This window comes from Lygodium microphyllum, chromosome 17, assembly GCF_053477565.2.
Source record: "Lygodium microphyllum isolate KBCC chromosome 17, Lygodium_microphyllum_v1.1.10, whole genome shotgun sequence".
NCBI lineage: Eukaryota > Viridiplantae > Streptophyta > Polypodiopsida > Schizaeales > Lygodiaceae > Lygodium > Lygodium microphyllum.
Genome location: NC_141151.1, coordinates 70,181,843 through 70,193,324, shown reverse-complemented (window position 1 = coordinate 70,193,324; position 11,482 = coordinate 70,181,843). Strand labels below are relative to the sequence as shown.

At 41.5% G+C, this 11,482-nt stretch overlaps 1 protein-coding gene across 1 annotated transcript; it reads left to right on the top strand.

Moving 5' to 3' along the window:
* The first annotated feature begins 6,043 nt into the window (after positions 1-6,043).
* On the top strand, positions 6,044-11,210 carry LOC148022014 (peptidyl-prolyl cis-trans isomerase FKBP62-like). Its single transcript, XM_087697588.1, has 13 exons — positions 6,044-6,346; positions 7,456-7,542; positions 7,649-7,909; positions 8,003-8,083; positions 8,202-8,282; positions 8,358-8,552; positions 8,635-8,724; positions 8,811-8,986; positions 9,173-9,295; positions 9,394-9,540; positions 9,629-9,756; positions 10,454-10,574; positions 10,656-11,210. Exons 1-13 carry the CDS (start codon positions 6,169-6,171, stop codon positions 10,716-10,718), a joined length of 1,731 nt encoding a protein of 576 aa, XP_087553714.1. The 5' UTR covers positions 6,044-6,168; the 3' UTR covers positions 10,719-11,210.
* Positions 11,211-11,482: the final 272 nt, after the last annotated feature.

Sequence of the window (11,482 nt, the reverse complement as noted above, 5' to 3'; positions counted from 1 at the left end):
GTAAAAAAATCTCTGTAAAAGTGAGCAAAAGTGTACTCAAATTAATCCCATAGAATTTCAATACATTGGCATAACATCCCTAGATGATCCGACATGAAATAAACATCTCGGCAAGCATAAGTGACCTCCAAACAATGAGTGAAGGGCTGTCCAACATTGTAATACAACAAATTGTCATAAACTATGAGCTAATGGTTGGACCCAAGAGCCCCAAACTCATGCCAAAGGTGTTGGGTACAATGCGAAGTGATTGCCCAAGGCCGTGAGAATGTTAGGAGAGTTGGAGACGAGGTAGGATGAAGCAGACTTGAGCAAGAAAGGGGACAATCCAATCAATGAAGATTGTGCATGCTGCTCAGCTCAAGTCAATAGAGCTCAAGGAGAGCTCAAGGGGAGCTCAATGAAGCTTTGAAACATACCTTGATGAACTAGGAAGTAAATGAGCAACAATACATACTGCTTCAAGTTGAGATGTGGTTGCCATTAAAACTATGAACTCTAGCTTTTTTCCACAAGCTAAAGCAATGTCAAGTTGAGCTCCTCAATGCCAATGCAATGGCTCTAATACAAGTTGAAGGGAGTGAGCTCCTGAAGTGGTAGCACAAGCGGAAGCAAGAGCTATGGTGGAAGGAGTGAGAGCAACAGAGAGAGACACACAAGATGTGGGAACTCCAACAGTTAGAATGTGTAATCGGCCTTTCTTTTATTCAAATATCACTGAAAGAATAAAGAGCGAAGTGACAGTGGTCGGTGCCCACCAACTGCAATATACAAGTGTGCGGGTATGCAAGTACTGCCAGTGTAACTAATATGTGATGAAGTGATAGTGATGGGCATCCACCACGTACAATATACAGGTGTGCGTGTATGTGGGTACTATCAGTGTAACTGATACATGGGTGACTAGACACAGGTGCCTTTAGCCCCAACATTGCCTATCATAGGGTCAAAGTCATTGCAAAAAGGGAACATGTTGTTGACACTCTTGTTGATGAGAAAGCAGACTTTAATATTTTGATGTGCGAAACATGGAATAAAATAGGGAACCCCAAGCTTACATTGACTAAAACAATCCCTATGGAGGGAAACCATATTTTCTCTTAGAAAAATGTAGTATCTTCATAACTGTTGAGACTGAGAGCTTGCCCACATCTTATTCCATGTGCTCCCAAATTGTGAGGACATGGAAAAGGAAATACTCATTGGTAGAGTTTTTAAGTGATAAACAAAATGTGAGGTTGATTATGTAATGCAATAAATACATCTGACACTCCTAAATGTGAGGATAATTACAACTTTCAGCAAGGGCAATCTTGCTTGTCCTCAAGGAAAAGACAAGAAGCAAATCTTTGACTCAAAAGAGTTGTCAGTGAGTGAGAGAAGCAAGGAAATGCTTGAGGAGTTGCTTTGAGTACACAACAAAGAGAGAGAACTTATCAACACGATCTTTCTTCAAACGAAAATTTTAGAGAGCTATACTAAGGATACAAGATGGACTTACAAAACTCATACGAAATCATGAAAAGGGCCCAAATGACATTGGCAAAGACATTAGTGCAGAGTTAGTATGCAATGATGGATTTCACAATCCCTCTTGCTTGCTCAAGTGTACCATACAAAAAATAATTGGTTATAGCTACCCAAACCACTTGTAAGACCACCTTCGTCATATCACAATAAGGTTTTCCTCAATAGAAGAAAACGAATCTATATGTAAAAGCAAGCCTAATAAGAAACTATCAATGGAGCTAATGTTGATTGTAATCCCTAAGGACAAGCTATCTACCATTGAATAGGATTAAGCCCCAAAGATGGCAACTAAGTAAGAGCAATTGCCAACACCCATAATTAATATGCTTAATGAAGAAGAGATAATTGAGAGACTTGACTCTTCAAAACAAAAGGCAATTGGCCCTTCACTACTTAGGTATATCGCTAAGCACCCCCTAGGGAACATAACCTCCTACATCCACACCTTCATTATCCAAGAGAAAGAAAAGGAAGCAAAGGAAACAATAGTATAGTAGCAAGCAATTGCAAAAGCCATAACAAAGGAGTCCACAAATTTGAGTGAGAAGCTAATAGCCTTGACACAAAACCAATCCATAGATATCTCCAGGCCTCTTCTCCTAAGAGTGCTAAGTCTATGAATGCTTCCAAAAGTTCCAATGATTTTAAGCAATAGGTGCTTCCAACTATTGTAAATAAAACTAGATCCACTAGTAATGAACGGCCTAATGTGAGAAAACTTACTTTCTCCAATTGATACTATATCTTCAACTCCTCATTTGTTAATGAAGCAATAAGACATGGTAGCGATGAAGCCTCAAGATAAACAAAAGAATTCCAAAAGCACAAACAATCCTACACTCCTTTGATATTTGTTAATCTTTCCCTAAAACTCTTGTCATGCTAAAGCCCAAAGCGATTGTTAGAACCCTAGAAGAGCTCGCTTAGAAAATAGGAATTCTTGAGAGTGTCTCATAAAATTGGATGCTAGGCTGAAGTTGCTCACACGCATCCATGTTTATGCTGATATGGGCATGTTGCCTAAATAACATAAGGAATACCTAGCTTATCCGCTAATATGGGAGAAGCATGAATATCTTGATGAGCACTACACTAAGCTTCTAGAGACAAACTTCTACAGCACATTTCAGATAAGGAAGCCAAAGAGCATTGCCTAATAGTTACATTTAATGAAGTGCTTTATTAGCATGACTTGTTTGAGATAGAGGAGTTAAAACATGGATGAAGCCAATTTAAGAAATGTTAGTTTAATAATTGAGCTTCAATGTTGAAACTTGGAGGGTAGCTAATGATTATCTTAGATGATTGATGAGCCATATGGCGGTCTCAAAGAGACATGACCTATATAGCACCTACATCCTTCTATGTACTTGCTACCGTTCGTGTATGGCCTTAGTGGGACCATCCTAGACTATCCCTTGCTTGATAAAATTCTAATAGAAGACGAGTTGCATGTTGCTAGCAAACTAGGGCAAGGAATAGTACTCCTTGATGTTGCATAATGCTTATCCTTCCTAATAAAGTTCCCATGGCTCCTCGATACTTGCAAACACTAGAGTATAATCTTGAGTTCTACAATTGGCTTCTAACATCTCAAAATGACATTGATTCATAGATTGTTAACATATACATAACTTAAACATGGTTTCAATAATTATGTACAAATCAAACTGAACAAAAAAAAAAACCCTGCACATCTTACGAGCAATGATTGTCAAGTAGTCACCAGAATCAAGGCCAACACAATTAGACTCAAATAAGTGGTACTTTGTAATGTTCCGTTCAAAATAACATATATTTTTTTTCCCATCCCCTCTCCTCCCCCCCCCCCCCCCCCCCCCCAAACCACCACTGAACAGGTGGGAGGAAAGGGAGGAGGCAACGATGATAGGTGTCGTGGACAAGGAGAAGGTCTCGATGATGACAATGATGGAGGGGGGAGGCCACTTGGTGAAACACCCCCCTCCCCCTTGGACATAACGGCCTAGCTAGCTGGCTCCAAAAAGCCCCCATCGCCATGCAAAACGGGTGGTGGTCACCGCCACCACCACACCACCTTCTCCTCGTGTCCCCCCCCCCCCCCCCCCCCCCCCCAACCCCATGGGGAGAAAAGGAGGGCTCGATGTTGCTCGGCAGTGAGGGGAGAGAGAGAGAGAGAGAGAGACTCTCTGAAGGATCCCATTTCTCTTCCCCTCCTTAGAGGGTGACCACACACGTTGCTTTTCTCCCTATCTTCTTGCGAATCTAACCCCCATCTCCCCACCAGTTTAACCCCATTGCAATCGAAAGGAGTTACCCCAACACACCATTTCTCCGAAGAGAGAGAGAGAGAGAGAGAGAGATTCGTAAGTTGAAAGCACGGCCCCAAAACAGAGGGAGACATGCATCAACGGTAATCTCGCATCCAACAATGGAGCCACTGGCCGAGGTATTTCTGCGAATACGAATACAACGTCGGGTATGGATAATTTATATCCGAATATCGAGGTACTAATTTCCATCTCCACTATTCATTGAGACATAGGTTATGTCACCTTGGCATGCGCATGAGTTCATTTTAATAGGTAACCCGAAATTATTTTTCAATAGTTAATGAGATCATAGGGAATTATGGGGTAACTCTTTCCACAACTAAAGATGACTTGGCATAGATTTATGTATATGGCATGTTGAGGTTTGCACAAAACCTTGTAGCCAAATATAATCATTGCATCCGAGTGCTACACGACAAAATCATACATAGCATAAAGAGTATATAAGACTACTTAAGGGTTATACACATAGATGGTGCATGCATGGGAACTATTGGTGCATGAATAACCCTTAAGTAGTCTTGCTAATGTCATGAACTATTAGTGCATGCATAACCCTTAAGTAAAATTTACATGGAACCGCTCCTGATCCCAACGGGGAGAGAAAATACGCGATGGAAAGGTTATCGCGATTATTCCTACAATGTTTGGAAAAGGATACCATTGTTTTTGTTGATTGATCAAATAACGTCCTAAATGCTTTTGCATTAAACTGATTGTTGGAATGTGATTTGGATGATTATTCCAAGTGCTTGTGGTTGAGGGTAAATGCATGGCAGGGGTCAGCAATGACAAGTTGCCATGAGGAATAAAGGAACGTTTTCCTGGAAGATGATATTAGACTTTTGCCTTGATTGTGCTTGATTCTTAATTGGATTAATTAAGGAAGGATATTTCGTGCGGGTGGATCATCTCCAAGGTCACACCGCGTTTTAACTCAAGAGGGCACTGGTCGATTCACGGGCCGAAGGTTGAGTGGTGAAAAGGCCATCTACGAAAATTGTGTCTCACTCCTAGAGCGCTTGGGGTCAGTGGAGCTTTGGACACCCCTTGGCCAAGAGCTGGAGATTGCCGTGAGCCCAACGTTTGCGACGTTGGAAGACCCTATTCTAGATAATGGATAGAATTTCTGGTGCCATGTGATTTGGACCAGTTACTTTTGCAGGGTAGAAGGGGTACTTCTATTGGATAGAAGGGGATATATAATTCTCTTGTATGGCAGGAGACAAATATTAACTTGAAGATAAGTTAAGGAACTTGTTTGTCAAAAGGACTGCTTGCTCTGTATTCGTGTCTGTGCCATAAATTACGCAAACTAACCCCGTTCCCTAAAATGTCACACATAAATGTTGATAGGACCTAATTAGATAACTAAAGAATGCCTATTGGGGAAGCGGGTGGGCAAAACCCCTGATAGGTCTGTCTTACAACAGGATGGTCCCAGAGAACTATGAGGCTTCTCACAAAGTTTTACCCGTGTTCAACCTTTGGGCAATGCTAAGTTAGAACCCAATTTATGCCATTTTAGGGGACCGGAATGGGACTATGCCTTACGGGTAGAGAGGTTTAGTGGCGTATCCCTCTCGTTTCCCATTGTCTTTGAACCAAGTGCGGTATGGATCCACTTCGAATTGTGTATCTCTGCGTAAAGTAGGATGTCCAGAATCCGACGCTAGGATGTTGTCAGGAGACCTTGTCTACTAGAACCCAAATTTTAGGTCAATCCTAGTGAGTTCGTTGGTGCCGTGGATGTTCCATTGCGAGGCGGACTCGGAAAACCCTAGGCAACAAACCCCGGAACATTCCATGGGAGTGCCGAGTAGCGACACTTAGATTCTTTTCTTGATGGACCACTAAAACGTGCTTAGATAGCCGATAGGTGGGCACGTTACATACTTCTTCCAACAGAGCCCTATTAATACGGTTTGGAGCGTGTCAACTACACATACTCTCATATTTCTATCAAATGAACGTAGGGCAGTACATGTAATTACACGAGTTGGCGAATCAAATGTTTGAAGCCGCCAAGGACTACAATCCCTTAAAAGAATTACCAAAAGCACTAACGAGCGAAAAAAAGGTCTCCCCATGTGGAAAAACTATTTTCATGTATGGATGATGATGGGATCCCTAGAGTTGTCCCTCGTAGGAACGAATGCTACATCAACTTCCCAAGAAGGTTCTAGAAGGGCTGAAGGTTTTCACTATGGCCATCCTTGATTGAACATTTGTTCCGTGTGTCTGTCTCTCTTGTGTCAAACTGCATACCTTCATTCTTCTTCTGTGCTTGTAACGCCTTTCTGTACTTGAGGCAGCTTCTTCCCCCATGGCGGACGATTTCGAGATCCCCGACGCTCAAGAGGTGGAGGATGACATGGCCTACGAAGACCCTGCCTCCCACAAAGAAGGCGAAGAGAAGCCCATCGGCGATGGTGGCCTCCTCAAGAAGCTCATCAAGGCTGGAGAAGGTTGGGCTAACCCCGAGGCTGGCGATGAAGTTAAAGGTAGAAGATCGTCTCTTGTGTCACTTGACAGACCAATTCTTACGACAGCAGACCAATTTATGCTTTTGAGGCAGCCACATTTCGGGACGGAAAATCAGACGTTTTGTAAATGCTAGTGGCAGAAGGTTTATCCATCCTGAAGATAAAATGGCATTCTTTTTATAGCTGTCTAGCTTGGTCTCCCCTAAGGAAGGCTACTTTAAAACGCTCGTTTTCAAGCCTGCGCAGGGTTTTGCCTTGCGTCTATCTTACTGTTTGTTAGACATTCAATTAGCTTTATGTCGTTCGCTGAAGAAAAGAGATCATAGATCGTGGCCGGCTGGCTGAGCGACAGGCTCGATGACAGAAAGGAGGTGCAATTGTGAAGTCTTGATGTGAAACATTTCAAGCTGCGTCAAGAGATTCCACCGTAGATCTGGTTCAAATATTGAGTTGAACGGGGAGGCTTTAAAGGATGTGCAAGTCTCTGTTCCAAGGGCCAGAAGGCATCACTTTCAAGTGCTAAGCTGGGATTTAACAAAAAGTGATCATGGACCTTTACACATGGTTGGTTGGCTTAACGGCAGGCTTGATGACAAAGAATAGGTGCTTTTGTGAAGCCTTATGTGATGCAATTGATGGTCGGTGAAGGGCACACACTATAGCTGTAGTCCAAAAACTGAATTTAATGGAAAAATGTAATACATATGTGTTACTTGTTGTCTGAAATGGATAAGAGGGCTTTTCTGGTTCATGCAGAAGACATTAGTTTCAAGTGCTAAATGGGATCAGCACAGTTGTGCTGCATTTCAAGGTCCTCAAGCTAAGTGGCTTGGTGGTTTCTTTTATTGAATGTAAAGTCCAGTATCTTTCCCTGCATTATTGCTGGGGGACTGATGGAAGTGCCACTCTCCTTGGAAGCCAGGGAGCTACTCACCCATTAGAAAATCTAGGTTTTCTTCTTCAACAAGCCAATCCCTGTTTGTTTTGTTATGTATAGATAAAACAATGCTGGTCTTTAAATATGTCTCATTGCTTTGCTATTAGAGCATGACTTGTCATCTTCTTACATTTATATATTCTGAAGTACCCAATGACCTGTCTTTGAAAATCAATGCTTTCTTATGCAGTGCATTACACTGGAACCCTGGAAGATGGCACAAAATTTGATTCAAGCCGAGATCGAGGCGACCCCTTCACTTTCAAACTTGGACAAGGTCTGTTGCTTGTTAGTTGGCTAAGCTGCATCTTGGCATTCTATGTGTTGGGCCAATTTGTGAGATAATAATGGTGTTATATTGTTATGATCCTTGAATTGTGTAGGACAAGTTATCAAGGGGTGGGATCAAGGTATAGCTACCATGAAGAAAGGTGAACATGCAGTATTCACCATTCCTTCAGACCTGGCATATGGAGATGCAGGATCTCCCCCAACCATTCCCCCTAAAGCAACATTGACTTTTGATGTTGAGTTACTGTCATGGTCCAGTGTGAAAGACATTTGTAAAGATGGTGGCATTTTCAAGAAAATCTTGGTAGAAGGAGAGAAATGGCAAAATCCTAAGGATGCAGATGAGGTCACAGGTGAGAGGCACATTGGCTAGTGCACTTTATTGTCCAGTTTTCAATAGGGTTTGATTTGCAGTGTATGACTTTGCTATAAACTCTCTCCTGCAGTGAAATATGTTGCAAAACTTGAGGATGGAAAAGTAATCTCAAAGAGTCCTGATGATGGTGTGGAGTTCTATGTGCATGAGGGTAAGATCTCCTCATTCTTGTTATGCTTTAAGTATTGAGTACCCAAGCAAATCCTAACCTTCTGCATAAACGAGTTCACTCTATTGTAATTCATCTTGGTGCTTGAGTTGGAATGCAGGGTACTTTTGCCCAGCTTTAAGTAAGGCTGTGAAGACAATGAAGAAGGGGGAGAAAGTCCTTTTGACTGTGAAGCCACAATGTAAGTTGTGATTCTGCCTGCAAGTACACTGAGGTGACTGAGAATTAGCTGTTAAATCCGAGTTTTGTTGTTCAGATGGATTTGGCCCAGATGGAGCAGAGGCAAATGATGGACATGAAGCTGTACCTTTCAATGCAACGTTGTTGATTGAGATGGAGCTAGTATCCTGGAAATCTGTTGAGACTGTGACAGATGACAAAAAGGTTGTGAAAAAGGTCCTTAAACCTGGGGAAGGATACGAAAAGCCTAATGATGGATCTCATGCACAGAGTAAGAATTGTGTTTGTTTAATTTCTCAGTTTTAGCTTCTTGAGGATTCGTTCGGTTGGTGACTCGCGGGTGTGTGCTGCAGTTAGATATGTTGCCAAGCTCGCTGATGGAACAGTTTTTGAAAAGCAAGGTCACGGTGACTCTGAACTCTTTGAGTTTGTTACAGATGAAGGTTTGTGATGGTCCTTGCTGTAATGATCTGTTGATCCCAAATGTGAATTGGTTGCTAATGTCTTGTTGATTTGTTCCATGTTTTAGAGCAAATAATTTTAGGTTTGGACAAGGCTGTGGCCACCATGCATAAAGGGGAAGTAGCACTTGTCACAATGCCTCCTGAGTATGGTTTTGGCGATTTAGAAATAAAGAGAGAGCTTGGAGTTGTTCCAGCTAATTCTACCCTTACCTATGAAGTTGAATTGGTCAATTTCAAAAAGGTAAAATGTGCAGTATCTTAGGAGTTTAATATGCTACGCTTAAATTCCTGATAAATGCTATGACCATGCACCTGTTCGATCTCCTAGCCTTGAAATCTCATGTTCATGTTTTTAGATAATCTTCTGGGGTTGGACGTTTTGACTTTGAGTCTGCTATGTTCGAATTGTAATGATAATTCCTTTCAGGAGAAGGAATCATGGGATATGGACACACCTGAAAAACTTGAAGCTACTGGAAAGAAGAAAGAAGATGGAAATGCTCTTTACAAGGCTGGGAAATATGTCCGAGCTGCTAAGAAGTATGAGAAGGTAGCTATCTAATTGACATTGATGTCAGCGCATGTCAGCTAATCTACTGAGGCATTTCTTTTATGATAAAGCTAATGGGGAATTAATCTCTCTGTCAGGCAGCCAAGTATATTGAGTATGACAGTGCGTTTTCAGAAGAGCAGAAAAGACAGGCTAAGGCCCTAAAAGTTTCATGTTATCTCAACAATGCTGCGTGCAAGCTGAAGTTGAAAGACTTCAGTGAAGCTGCAAAGCTTTGTACTAAGGTGAAGATCCTGATATTGGTCAACTTGCATGGAATTCTGTCTGACTGATTGAGTATGAGTATGATAATTGAAGCATTGTTTTTGGTAGGTGTTGGAACTAGAATCCCAGAACATCAAAGCTCTATACAGAAGAGCACAAGCTTATATTGAGACAGCCGATTTGGATCTTGCAGAGCTGGATATAAAGAAGGCATTGGAGATTGATCCTGAAAACAAGTATGAAATTCTGCTGAATTATTAAGGTTTTTGTTTTTGTTTTTTATTTGTTGGGGGGATGGGGGAGAGGAATGGTGATGTGCTTGTCTGTGATTGCATTTATGTGCAACCTTTTTTTGCTTAAACGGCCATACAACATGTTTTATCGAAAACAATATTTACATGCCCAGCAACCTATGGCCACTTTTTTGCCACCTTTAGCTATGGGATTTTACTGTTTCTTGCGATGTATTTTTATTTGTTTATTTATGTATATATTATTATTTTTATGTTTGGCGGGGTGGTGTGATCAGCATGCACATATGCATGTAATGTGAATTGTCAGAGCCATCTCTCTGTTTGCTTATTTGTTGTGAGGGCAAGCTTGCACTTGTGCTAATGATTTTAATTTTCTGGTGTTGTGGGCACATTCAGGCGAATCACTCACCCCCGTATTACTCATTCCATTTCCTTCTGTTTTCTCCCTCCATGATGCTGTCTTTATCTTTCTCTTTACTTCATGATTGGCTGGATCACCTATTTTATTAGTCTCTCTGTCCATCTGTCAAAGTTGTGATGCAAGCACATTCAGGTGGTGCACACATTCACACACCCTGAGATAAATGCAGGATGTAGGCTTTGTACATTGCCTGCTTTCTTTACTTTCTCATCTGTCATGCTGTGTCCTTTTATCACCCTCTAAAAAATGCTACTTCAGGGAAGTAAAATTGGAGCACAAGCTCTTGAAGAAGAAGCAGATTGAATATAACAAAAAAGAAGCCAAGCTGTATGGGAACATGTTTGCTCGTTTGAGCAAGATGGAAGAATCAGAACCTAAGGTTTGCTTTGAAACTTTCCGTGATCTGCAATTGTTTTTATCATGCCTTATACCTAACATTGAAAGTGCCTGTGCATGACAGAAAGCTCATGTTGAAGAGATGGATGTTGACAAGGCTGCAAATGCTGTTGAAGCTACTGCATAAGTAATGGCATGTTCAGGTTCTCCTTAACTGAAATGGTGGGTGGACTGCATCTGTCATCGGCAATTATATCCGTCACTGAAGGTTCTTATGCTGACTGCCTTTTTGAAAGTTCTGTTACATTGTGCAAGATGAGCTATGAGAGTAGTAGCTAAATGGACTTGGGTGGAACAACAGTCCCAATTTCCTGTTGATGAGCTTCCTGAAAATTCACATGGCATTGTCACAGTTTGGCTTTCTAAAGCTACAGCTCCCAGGCTGCAAGTTTTGTCTGTTGATGCCATGATTAAATCCATCACACGAGTATAGCAGAGTGGGGTATTTCTGTGGCCACTGCTTTACTTCTGCCAAAATAGCATCTCAAACCAACCATTCAAAATTAGGACACTTGTTGTTTCAGTCATGTTTGACACATGAGTGAGTTGCCAACAAGATTATCTGATTTTCGAGCTAGACGCATCTTATGTTTATTTAGTCATGAGTTTGATGCTTAAATTCTCTAGAGGTTTTGGGGAGTTCCAAAGTTTACTGGTTAAACTTCACTCTATGCTAGGAAGGCAGGTTGAGGATTAATATGTGATGTACAGTGCAGTGTGAGCGAGTAATAAGTGTTTGAGCAATTCTTTTAAAGAGCCTTTTCACTTGAACTTACCCTGCACACTGGAAGGATAAGGAGGAAATAGAGGTTAAAATTAATTGATTCCATCAATAAAATGAGAAAAAAAGAAGTTACTGAAGTAGGTGAGCTGGCTTACTGCCTAGAGGTA

What these genes read in the sequence shown, in the direction of transcription:
- LOC148022014 (XM_087697588.1), top strand. Translation starts at nt 6,169, where the DNA reads ATGGCGGACGATTTCGAGATCCCCGACGCTCAAGAGGTGGAGGATGAC. An exon ending in GGCTGGCGATGAAGTTAAAG is followed by an intron (nt 6,347 to 7,455) that starts GTAGAAGATCGT and finishes TTTCTTATGCAG; the next exon opens with TGCATTACACTGGAACCCTG. An exon ending in CACTTTCAAACTTGGACAAG is followed by an intron (nt 7,543 to 7,648) that starts GTCTGTTGCTTG and finishes TGAATTGTGTAG; the next exon opens with GACAAGTTATCAAGGGGTGG.